We start from the raw sequence: 12,756 nt of genomic DNA, 5'->3' as shown, positions 1-12,756 counted from the left end.
ACCGCACCACCCCGCATAACACCACCAATCAGTGCCCAGCCACTGTGATGCTAGGGAGAGCGCCCCGCACTCGACTACCCATGATGAGCAACACACCTCAACCACGGACCGTAAATGTTAATCATAACACTCTAGTTGAGATTGATCACGAAAGGAAACTCAAGATGAAAACACATGCTGATCGGTGCAGGCGCGCCGAGGACGTTGACATTCAGGAAGGAGACTGGGTGATAGTCCGGGGTGACCGGCGAGCAAAGGCGGACAGCTGATATCTTGACCACCCTCTCCAAGTTAGCAAACGGAAAGGAACTATGATCACGGCGAAGGCTGACCACAAGCAGATAACAAGAAATATATCACATTTCAAGAAATGCAATCCCAGCAACCGCTGTGGAGCCTCCTCGAGTCAAACTTCAAGTGACTCAGCAAGCCACAGCGACAGTGGTGACCAAGATCATCACAGCCCTCTGAGACTCAACAATGATGCGAGCCATCATGTCCGAACACCAGAACAAGAGAGCCGTCCGAAGCGCCAGATAAGAAAGCCAAGGCGACTCGTTGAAGAAATGTGAGAGACTTTTGTACAAAAGGGGGAGATGTCATGTCGTCATGCCTGACCTCTGTCCAGGGACAGGGCAGGCGAGTGGGAAGGGGAGGGACAGGAAACGGGAACCGGAACCAGGGGAAGTCTGTTAGCCAGTTGAATGCTGGCAGGCATTGAATAAAGGTGCATTCACAAGAGCTCCGACTCTCGTGTCTCCTTACTAAGTACAGATGCGACACTGTTAACTTCAGACTATCCTTCTTCTGCCTTTGACTAGAACTTCAAGCAAGACTCACAGGGGCAGATTTACGTTGCCTGACACATCTCTGCAAATCGGCAGAGATGCGCCAGGAAAGATATGTCACGCAAATCCATCCTTGCGCCACCCATGATGCGCCGCATTTACAATGCGGCGCACCATGGTGCAAGGAAGGGCAGATGCGTGACGCTTTTTTTTGCTTACGGGCGGGGCATTGCTGGAGTCGCGTCGCAAGCGCGACGCAACTCCTGCAATGCACAGGGGCCACCCATACATTACATGGTGCGTCAATCCTTACGCCTGCTTCAAGCAGGCGTAAGGAATTGACGTAGCAGCTTTGGGAAAGTGACTCAGTGAAATCTTGTAGATTTCACTGAGTTACTTTCCAGGGGCGTTCCTGCGACGGAACGCCCCCCCTGCACCGGAACTCCTACATGAAACCTGACGCAGGTTTCATGTGGTGCAGGGCCTTACACCGTGACGCATCTCCATAGATGTGTCACGTTTTAAATGCCTCGTAGGGATGCGCCACGTTTACGCCGCCTTGCGTGACGCAACAGCAGCCTAAACGTGGCGCAAGGGGTTCGTAAATCTGCCCCCAAGTTTACATCCCTGTGATCCAATGGCAACCAGGAAACTAGCTGTATCTGCACTTCAGTGTGTTCCAAGACACTTATGCAATATTTCAAGTGCATCCGTTTCACATCATTGAGAGAGAGTGCCAAATAAAAGGAAATACAAAATGTGGCATGAAGACAAGATGAAAGAATCGTTTCACTTACCCACCCAAAGTCAGATGTAATTTGAACATATTTAACGAGGGCTAACGTGTTATAGATGTGATGATGTTGTTGAACAAAACAAAGGGGGTTTCCGTCATATATATTGCCCCATCTTCATAGCTGTTTTACACATAATTCGTCTGTTTTCATCTACAGGTTGCTTCTTTAACTTCTTAAAACTACTTCAGGTTACACTGCCCAGATGCTAGACCACGCAATATGTGTAAATAACTTCCATTCTGCAAAAAAAGATTGAATCTTTCTATCTGCAGAAGTTTCTTCCCTGACAAGCCAATCAATGAATAGAGAGTCAATATAACAAACTTTGTAGATAGGCCTTTCATGAACAGGGTATGTTTACATATTACTGGGCACAAACCAAAGTGGGTAGCAACTGAACACTAAGCGGTAGAAGATTAGATTGAGTAGAGAGTTAGTCGGTATGATAGAAAGGCAGCCAGGGATGGTTTGTTTCATTATCATATCATATAAGAGCTGGAGGCCATTAGTAGTAGTAACTGAGCTTTTAAAGCGCCTGGTTACACTAGCCAGTCTGTCCCCGCGCTGTACCGCTGAGGAACCCATCCTGGCCTGTTCCTGTGAGGCGCCCACTCCTTTGCACCCCAAGGTGAAGCCAGGCATCCTTAGTGATTAGGGCCGGTGTGGAGATTAAGCAGGCTATTGCCCAGAGTTGCAGAGTGGGACCCATGATTAGAGTAGGCACCGAGGCGAGAATTATCGGGTCCACGGACATTGAGCCCAAGACCCTGCCGCGACGGGAATTGAACCGTGGTCCCGGGTCAGATCTCTGCATCAGGGTTTGCCGCTCTAACCAGTGAGCCACACTTCTCCACGTATACTCTGCGTATACTATTAAGTTGTTTCTTTCCACTTCCCTCTCCCTTGCTACCTAACTCAGATGGTATACATGAGTTCAGTAACATTTCAATGAAGTAGACTTACCTTTGGAAATCACAGTCAGTTTGCTTCCACTTGCCATAAGCACGGGGTTCAGGTCCGATATTGGGCTTGCAGTCATTATATTGCCTCCAACAGCCTAAGACACAGGGGTGTAGGAAAGTTTTGTGTGAATTTGAAAATGTATTCCAAATGGTTCAAAAGGCATGTCAGGAACCAGGCTTAATCAACTCCCAATTAAAGTGTAGTGACAACATTATTTTTATCCAGAAAAACATGAACCATTAAACATAGCATGAAGGATGTAAGACATTATTTTAAAGAAGTAAAGTCAAATTCAGATTTATGAATTTTGCAAAATAATGTGCTGATAAGGGTTATTCAATGAAAATAAACAAATCACTTTACCCAATCTAGCACCTCCGCCAGCTATGAAAGACTCTTTGTTTAAAGATGTCTGGTTGGGGGGCGTGTTCACGCGCCATGGCAAGATGGCGGCAGTGGTCTGAGCTCCACTTGGACATGGACCTCTTTTCGGCATTTCAGTCTATTTTGCTTGTATTGGGGGGAGGACACCTCTGTCTCAGTGTTTACTGATGGTCGGAGCAGCATTTGGAGCCGCTCCAATGTCGAATGCATCCCAGTTTGATCCAGTGGCAGCGGCGGTGAATTTTTCCACATAAACGCGAGCGGACGCCATTTTGAGCCTGCCGTTCGCTTCTTCAGACCTGCTGAGGTAAAACCGGCGTTTTGCTTATTTAAAGCTCGGCGATGCTTTCCTCCATTATTATTGTAGCTGCTGCAAGTTTTTTTTTCCTCAACATGATTATTTGCATATTCAGCTTTGTCTTCTTCCTAAGGCACATTTTGGTTTGACTGAGCTCCTGTTCTCTACTATTTTCCACATGTTGGTGCCTCCCATCATTTTCAGTTTTTTTTCTTTTTTACATCGACATGCTTAATTTGTCCTTCGCACGTTTGCTGAGAAGCTATTTTTTCAGAAGAAGAGGGAGTGAGGGAATGCCATTTTTGCTTTTCTCTGGTTGATTAGCATTTCCTCTCTGCCCCAGTCTCCCTCTGCAGTGAGTTTATATAGTGTATAGGCAGGCTGAGATCCCCATAAAATGTGCTTCATCGTCCTTCCATTATTTTTTTTTAAAGAAAGGGCACTTAGATCCTACTGGGGTCAGGCAGGAACGTATAAACTTTTTTTTAAAGAAATGGGTCTAACCTGCTATTTAGCAATTAATAAACAGGCTAAGACCTTTATCTTTTTTGAATGGTCTAAGTAATTTAATTACTGTATTTTGAAACGTATGTTTAACAAATTATGACAGCTTTTATGAGATGACTGTCTAAAAGACACATCAACAGCTTAATTGAAGAAATACAAAACAATAATGTGCCAAAACAAATGCTATGCTATGCTATGGGCACTTATAATGCGCACAAATGCTCCAGCAAAGGCGCGTCCTAGCGCACGACAAGGTAGAACACAGCACCGCTAATGCAGAGAATTAAAAAGGGGGCACATCTACAGGACAACATTAAAATAAGAAAGTTTTGATGGCCTTACGGAACAACAGAAGATCCTCCAACAAACGGATCTCTACGGGAAGAGAGTTCCAAATAGGCGCCGCTCTCACTCGAAAAGATCGACCCCCAGCTCGGCTAAGCTTAAACCGGGGGACCACAGCAAGAGCTTGGCCAAAGGATCTAAGAGAGCGGGTCGGTGTATAAAGGGACAGGAGGTTGGTAAGGATCTGGGGCGCAGAACCTTTCAAGGCCAGACATAAGACCTTAAAATGAATTCTCATCTTGACCGGCAGCCAGTGCAAGGATCGTAGAGTGTTAGAGACGGGGCAAAACCTGGGTAGGCCAACTACCGCTCTGGCTGCAGCGTTTTGAACACGCTGCAGGCGAGTGATTTCTGCCTGGTTGGCCCCCATAAGAAGAGAGCTAGCATAATCAAGCCGGGAGATCACCGTCGCCTGAATCACCAGCTGCCTGGTCGAGGCATCGAAAAATTTGAGGACTGGTCTTAATCCCCGAAGAACACCAAAACAGCAGGCCGCAGTTTTCTTTGTATGGCCCACAAAGCTAAGGGTGGGGTCCAGCCAAACTCCCAGGTTTCTTAATTCCGTGACCGGAGTCGGGGACGGTCCTAGTTCCGGAGGCCACCACCTGTCCCCCCAGAGTTCCGCTTTCTTACCGACAATCATGATTTTAGTCTTTTTTTGCGTTAAGTTGGAGACAGTTGGCATTCATCCAAGCAGCCACCGCCCTCAGTCCACTCTGAAACCTAGGGGCATCCCGTTCCGCATCCCCGCTGATAGTAACCACTAGCTGAGTGTCGTCGGCATATGAGACCATGGTCATGCCCCACTGCTTGATGACATCAGCCAGCGGTCTCACGTATAGATTGAATAACGTGGGACTCAGCGAGGATCCCTGCGGAACCCCCATGGCCAGAGGATGGAATTTGGACTGGTGAGGAGGAATGGTAACGCAAAAAGAGCGATTGTCGAGAAAGGAGCGGAACCACAGCAGAGCGAGCCCACCAATGCCAATCTCCTCCAGGCGATGCAGAAGAATACGGTGAGAGACGGTGTCAAAGGCAGCGCTAAGGTCTAACAATACAAGCGCCGCCGTCTGACCTGCATCCAACACCGCACGCAAATGCTCCACCATGGCGAGAAGGGCTGTCTCCGTGCTGTGACCAGCACGGAAACCGTTCTGCGTGGGGTCCAGGACATTGGCCCGAGTAAGATGGTGTGAAAGGGCCAGATTGACGTGTGCCTCCGCCACTTTCGCCGGCCAGGGGAGCAATGAAATAGGACGATAGTTCTCCGGTTTTAATGGGTCCAACGAAGGCTTCTTCAGGATTGGAGAAACCACCGCCTGCTTCCATTTGGCTGGAACCGTGCCCGAGGCCAGTGAGAGGTTGATCAGGGAGCAAATCGAGGAGCGTCCCAGAAAAGACTGGTCTCTAAAAAGGGGCGGTCTTAAAGGATCCGAAGGAGAGCCGGACTTGATTTGCTGGGCCAGTTTGTTAAACCCCTCAGGAAGTAACGGGGGAAGAGAGTGCAGAATGGTAGGGCCTTGAGTGCACTCTGGGGCTCCTGGAGATGGTCCAATACTAGGGAAAGTCTGATAGATATTCTGGACTTTCTCTAGAAAAAAGGATGCCAAGGCCTCGCAGTGGGAGGTGGAACAGGCTTCCGGGGAGGAGACCCTTTTAGCCAAAAGGTCTTTAAGAACTTTAAAGATGGTTTTAGACAGGTTCGGACTGTTACGAAATTCCGAGGAATAGAACGCTGCGCAAGCTCTACAAATGGCTCGATTATAAAGTTTGACAGAGGCAAGATACGCGACTTTCTTGTCAGCCTCGTAGGACTTGCGCCATTGTCTTTCCGCCCGTCTACAGGTACCTTTCAAAGCACGTAGGGTACTATCGTACCACAGGCTCGACTCTCTAGAGCTAAGTTTGCTCAAGGTGATGGGAACCAGAGAGTCGAGCGCCTTGGTAATCCAACGGCAGAAATGGTCATAGCCCGTTACCACATTATCTAATAGGCCTAACGGCTCTTCAGCCAGAATACGATGCAGGTCCTCCAATCTGAGTTTATTCCAATGCCGTCTAGGAATCAATCTGGCAGGTGGAATAGAAGGAATGTCAGGCAGAGGGTACCTAAAAGACACTAGAAAATGATCCGTCCACCCTAATGGGGAAATGGTCAAGGTATAGGCTTCAACTAAATTTGTAAAAAAAAAGGGTCCAGGACATGTCCCCCTACATGGGTGGGCTGGGATACAAGTTGGACTAGCTGGAGGGCCTCCAGATCAGCTAGGATGCTGCTGACTGTCGGGATGTTCTGGTTGTCAAAGTGAAGATTTAAATCTCCCAAGATGGAAAAATTGGCACAGCCAATAGCTAACGAGCTGACGGCATCAGGGAAAGCTTCCCTAAACGCTACATCGCTGCCCGGAGGTCGATAAACAACCATCCCAGAATGCGAGAACTGAGGGCTGATTGAAATCTTAAAGGAAGCACTTTCACAGCCAGCGATGTTGAGTCCGTTCCAGCTACAAGTGTAACAGGACCTAACTGCAAGGGCAATGCCTCCGCCTCTGGTAGGCCGGTTCAAAGTGTACATAGAGTACTCAGGGGGGCAGGCCAGATTGATAATAGCCGCGTCCGCCCCCTGAAGCCAGGTTTCCGTGATGGCGAGTATATCGGGAGACTCGTCCGTAATTAGATCGTGAATGGCTTGGTAATGTTTCACCAGGGACATGGCATTCAAATTCAACACCCGAAGCATACGCGCAGAGCGGTTGCTCCGAAGGGCAGATGTCATAGCCCTTAGGCGGATGGTAGCAGGTGAATCAAGCGACCATCTATTGCAGGCGCAGTTGTAAGGGCCGCAAAGAGGATGAAGTGGAGCTAAGTCACACCTCGGGAATGTCTGGCCAATAGACCAAAGGATGTCTCTAGAATAGGAAATCATCACGGCACCAAGAGGAAAACTTACCAAGAGAAATAGAAAACCGCGGCGCCCCGCGCGTCCTTGGCGCGGACGGGCGCAGACGGCCAGGACTCTGGCACGACTCAGGCCACGCGAAGGCACGCCCGCCGCGCGATCCCGCTGCGCTAGGGGAGGAGCTTTAAATAGGTGTCCCTCGCTGGCTCCTGCGCACTAAAGCGCACGCAGATAGTGGCGCCTAAACGTACACCCACACCACTCCAAGATGGTGGCGAAAATGGATCCCACCCCAAGAACCGGACCCGCTCAAGCGGCGGTGCAGAACCGATAATAGTGCAAGTAAGGGGGGAATTAAAAGCAAGGAATACTAACCCAAGAAGAAATCAAATAGTAAAATAGGATTTTAAAATGCAGTTTCGGCAGTAAAGGTGCGAAGCGCTACAGCAGCAATGCGCTACCTTGTCAGAACGAGCTACAGTGGGACTCGGCTTAAATAGGTGTCCCTCGCTGGCTCCTGCGCACTAAAGCGCTCGCAGATAGTGGCGCCTAAACGTACACCCACACCACTCCAAAATGGCTGCGAAAATGGATCCCACCCCAAGAACCGGACCCGCTCAAGCGGCGGTGCAGAACCGATAATAGTGCAAGTAAGGGGGGAATTAAAAACAAGGAATACTAACCCAAGAAGAAATCAAATAGTAAAATAGGATTTTAAAATGCAGTTTCAGCAGTAAAAGCGCGAAGCGCTACAGCAGCAATGCGCTACCTTGTCAGAACGAGCTACAGTGGGACTCGCCGTAAATAGGTGTCCCTCGCTGGCTCCTGCACACTAAAGCGCGTGCAGATAGTGGCGCCTAAACGTACACACACACCACTCCAAGATGGCGGCAAAAATGGATCCCACCCCAAGAACCGGACCCGCTCAAGCGGCGGTGCAGAACCGATAATAGTGCAAGTAAGGGGGGAATTAAAAACAAGGAATACTAACCCAAGAAGAAATCAAATAGTAAAATAGGATTTTAAAATGCAGTTTCGGCAGTAAAGGCGCGAAGCGCTACAGCAGCAATGTGCTACCTTGTCAGAACGAGCTACAGTGGGACTCGCCTTAAATAGGTGTCCCTCGCTGGCTCCTGCGCACTAAAGCGCACTCAGATAGTGGCGCCTAAACGTACACCCACACCACTCCAAGATGGCGGCAAAAATGGCTCCCACCCCAAGAACCGGACCCGCTCAAGCGGCGGTGCAGAACCGATAATAGTGCAAGTAAGGGGGGGAATTAAAAACAAGGAATACTAACCCAAGAAGAAATCAAATAGTAAACTAGGATTTTAAAATGCAGTTTCTGCAGTAAAAGCGCGAAGCGCTACAGCAGCAATGCGCTACCTTGTCAGAACGAGCTACAGTGGGACTCGCCTTAAATAGGTGTCCCTCGCTGGCTCCTGCACACTAAAGAGCGCGCAGATAGTGGCGCCTAAACGTACACCCACACCACTCCAAGATGGCGGCAAAAATGGATCCCACCCCAAGAACCGGACCCGCTCAAGCGGCGGTGCAGAACCGATAATAGTGCAAGTAAGGGGGGAATTAAAAACAAGGAATACTAACCCAAGAAGAAATCAAATAGTAAAATAGGATTTTAAAATGCAGTTTTGGCAGTAAAGGCGCGAAGCCAGATAGAATACAGATAGAATGCCAGATAGCCAATACAGATAGAATGCCAGTTGTATATTATTACCAACAGCAACACCAATTTATCATTTCATAATACATCACATTTGTTTGCATAATCTAGGGGTTGTTGCACTCCTGGGTAAACATTTATAAATCCAATGTGCATTTCGATTTATACATCATGCTACCCTTGGACTACTATTATTTTAATAACCCAGCAGGATGGAAAACGCCAACATGTTTTGAATCCTGGAATTCTTTTACGGTATTCTCATCAGGGCTTTAGACTAGACAGGAAGTGTTCTGGAAAAGCCAGAAATAACTTTTGTTAGAATTATTGAAAGACAGTCTTAGCACTAATTTGAATGACTTAAAAAGATAAATCCCCTTGACCTAATAAAGCACTATGGCACATATATACATAAAATCATACAATATAAAGTGTATAAAAAGAAGAAATGTTTTATTTGATCAAAGAGAGAAATTTTCATGCCTAATTAAAAACACAGGCCCACATGCATCATCCCGGGATTTTGCGAGTTCCAAAGTGCGAAAAATAGCGATCCACATTTTAGAATTCGCAAAACGGGATGCATGAATGTTTTCGCAAATTATTTGCGATTCGGTAGAAATCACAATTTCTACCAAATCGCAAATATTATGTGATTTTCAAAGTGCGAATTCGCAATTCACATTGATCCTATGGGCCAAAAGGCCCATAGGGATCAATGGGAATTGCAAATTCGCACTTTGAAAATCGCAAATCCTGATTGCATTTCAAGGGTGGTGAGGGGGGTTCAAATGAACCCCCCCTGCACCCATGTAATGTTGTTTTCGCATCATGTTGCACACACACAAGTCCTAAGGACATGTGTGTCCGTAACATGAATGTTTAAAAAATGCATTTGCTGCGTTTTTCACACTTTTTGCAAATTTACCGAGTGGTTCAACCACTCGGTAAATTTGACACCCTAATTGTGAATTCGCAATTTTAAAACTCATCATGCATTGCTTTTAAGAAATCGCAAATTTGCGATTTCTTGAAAGCAATCGCATTTTTAGAAATCGCAAAAATGTTGTGGTTTCTGAAAATGTATGATGCATTCCAAAAATCGCAAACGGACGATTATAAGGAATCGCACCATTTGCGACTCCAAAAACCCTTGATGCATGTGGGCCACAGTGTAATACAATATAATACATAAACCACAATAAAAATCAATTACATCATACAACAGTAATTACAATAAAATCAAATCAGTACATCATTGAATATGGCCCGCATAATCACAAGAACAAACAGAAACATGTAAGACATATAATTTGTGCAATACGGTTGGTACACTCAATGTCCTATAGTAACACTTTGTACTACACAAAGATTAAATCTATGATTGTACTGAAGTGCTGGAATCCTGAATTGTACAAGAGAAGTGCGTTGACGCGTTTCGATTGACTATAATGCTTTATACCATCTTTATCAAGACTTAATCTTTTTTCTGTCAAGTTGGCAGGGTCATATACAATTTTGAATTAAACAAAGAAAGAGAGGTACGGTCAGTCTCAGTACTGCCACGGAGTAGGAGCGAGATGGATAAGGATCACACACTCACTTCGGGTGGATAGGAAAGCCCTCACACACCGACCTAGTCAGTGTCATGCTTCATCACTGGGCCACACCACAGAGGCCGAGTGCCTCTATGGTGTGCTGCGACGCCAGAAAGACTGCGGAGCTTGTTGTGTGAAGAGGGATGTGTTGTGAGGGTAAATAAAGTTAAAAGTGTCTAAAAGGGTATCAAAAAAGAAATTTAATATGTGATCCCTAAGACACGAAAATGGAGTACTATGTGTCTGAATTTAAATGCCAAGGTTTAGGATTGGTTAAATTCAGAGAATACAATCAGTCAACATGTTTCTGCCATAAGGGTGGTTTCAATTTACCAAGGCATTTGTCAGGACTATACCCCGGCGGTATGGACACTCTAATAGTCCACCCTAACCTGGGGGCGTGAAAGTGAAAAGGGGGTGAAAAAGTGCTTTAGAAAAAAAGGAAGAGCAGGTTGCTCATTCCAAAAATGCTCCAAAATAAGGAGTATATCAGCACCTGTGGAGTGAAATACACAGACAAACACAAACAAACAATTAACATAATTAGTTAATGTATAACGTTGCATTTGGTAGCAGTGCTCCTTAAATGTGGCCTAAGCGGTGTTCCCAAAGTAAACACTAGTTTTTAACACCATCCACGTAACCCTATGGGGATGATATCGGTAACTCTGGGAAGTGAAGTGAAACGGTGTTTAAAAACCTACTAGAGGTGGAGAGAGAGTTTTAAAAAACATAATATTTTGTACTCCTTATGAAGGGATCAATGGACCAAAGGTCAGTGACCCCCTAAGATGGTAATCAGGATTCATATCTCACTTTAAAAATGGGCGCTACTTGCACCATGGGTCTCGGGAGGGGGGTTGGAGCGTACCTGGCACATCCTGTAAAAGAAAGAGGTTAGTTGTTAGGTACCCGTATCTCGGGTGGCACTTAGCTCGATTCTTGTTGGAGATCAGCAATCTAGTGACCCGGGTGTACTCACGCCCTCAACGCTCGCAGCCCGCTGAAAACCTGTGTTCAGCCTCAGAACCGGACCCCGACGATGTAGAGCGGGCCGGTGTCTGAGTGTTATAGCAGTGGGGCTGCACATCGCGTACTTCCGGGTGGGCGTGTCCAGCCGACATGAGGCTTGGGACGTGCCCGCCCACTGTGGGAGGGGCGCGATCAAGAACCAGGTAGAGGCTTGGAAGCGTGACCCAATCAAAGGTCTAAGCGGCCTCTGAGCCGATGATACGGCTAAGGTCATGAAAAGAAACGAGTTAGAAATGGCAAGCATCCGAGTGGTTTTAAGATCAGAAGGATCATGTTTACTTGTGGGTATCAATCTGTCCTAATCAGGAAAGAACAGAGTTCCACGGGATGTCATCGTTAAGGCCGTTGGTATTGGTGCCTAGACGATACACCCAACGCTGCTCTTTTTCAAAAAGTCTGTTCGTAATGTTTGTTGTGCCACTGATTGCTTCGATCACAGTCCACTTCATATCATTGGGTGTATGGTTCCTATCTAGAAAGTGGCGGCTCAGTTTGGTTGTTGTCTTTTTGCACCTTACATTGCTCCGATGTTCGCAGATGCGCTGTTTAACTCTACGTGTGGTCATGCCAACATAGCGAAGCTGGCAGGGACAGGTGATCAAATAAACTACATTCATTGAATTGCAGTTAGTGTGCTCTCTCTGTGTCCAAACTTTGCCTGCTTCCAGTAACAGTGTTTTTGAGGCTTCTGTAAGATGGCACACACTGCAATCAGAGCAGGGGTAGTGCCCGGTGATTCTTGGTAAACCCCATGCTGCAGTTATTGTCGGTAAGCTGTCAGGAGGTTTCTCTTTGGGACGAGTGTGGACCAGGGCATCTTTTAGGCTCCGTCCTTTATGAAGGAGAAGAGAGTTTTCTCCCAGTTCTCTTTGCAGGATGTTATGATCTTCCAATGTTTATTAATGATTTTCTTCATTGGATTAGACAGACTGTTAAATGTAGTTACACATGTAAGTGGTATTGAATCAGAGTTGTTGGTTTTTTCCTCCAAGAGTACTTCTCTCGGCTGGTTTCTAGCTCTTTTGAAACCTTTATTCAAGATAGATGTTGGGTAGCCTCTGTCTTTGAGTTTGTCTGTAAGTTCAGAAGACTGTTCTTTGAAATCAGACAAGGTGCTGCAATTTCTCCCTAATCTGAGAAATTGCCCATAAGGCAAGTTCTCTTTAAGTGGGCGCGGATGAAAACTGCTAAACTCAAGAAGATTGTTTTTAGCTGTGGGCTTATGGTGGGTTTTGGTTGTGTGCCCAGTTCCATTGACAGTGATCACCACATCGAGGAAGACAATGTCTGTTTTGCTCGTAGTACTGGTGAATCTCAGGTAACGGTCTAGAGTATTAATCCAAACCAGAAAAGTTTCAAGCTCGTTGTCACTTCCTGTCCAGAGGAGCAAAACGTCGTCTATATAACGCTTCCATAAAAGCATAGACGGTGAAAAAGCTGAGGTAGGTGGTAGAATGT

At 46.5% G+C, this 12,756-nt stretch overlaps 1 protein-coding gene across 1 annotated transcript in view; it reads right to left on the bottom strand.

Moving 5' to 3' along the window:
* Window positions 1–12,756, bottom strand: part of LOC147709413 (xanthine dehydrogenase/oxidase-like) — a 1,362,843-nt gene that overhangs the window by 1,031,535 nt on the left and 318,552 nt on the right. The window contains exon 11 of the mRNA XM_086927983.1: window positions 2,549–2,642. Coding sequence (XP_086784109.1) covers window positions 2,549–2,642 — 94 coding nt within the window. The remainder of the gene's footprint in view (window positions 1–2,548; window positions 2,643–12,756) is intronic.

Source organism: Lissotriton vulgaris, chromosome 6 (genome assembly GCF_964263255.1).
Source record: "Lissotriton vulgaris chromosome 6, aLisVul1.2, whole genome shotgun sequence".
Classification (NCBI taxonomy): domain Eukaryota; kingdom Metazoa; phylum Chordata; class Amphibia; order Caudata; family Salamandridae; genus Lissotriton; species Lissotriton vulgaris.
The sequence above is the reverse complement of the archived record's forward strand: the minus strand, read 5'-3'. Positions and strand labels throughout refer to the sequence as shown.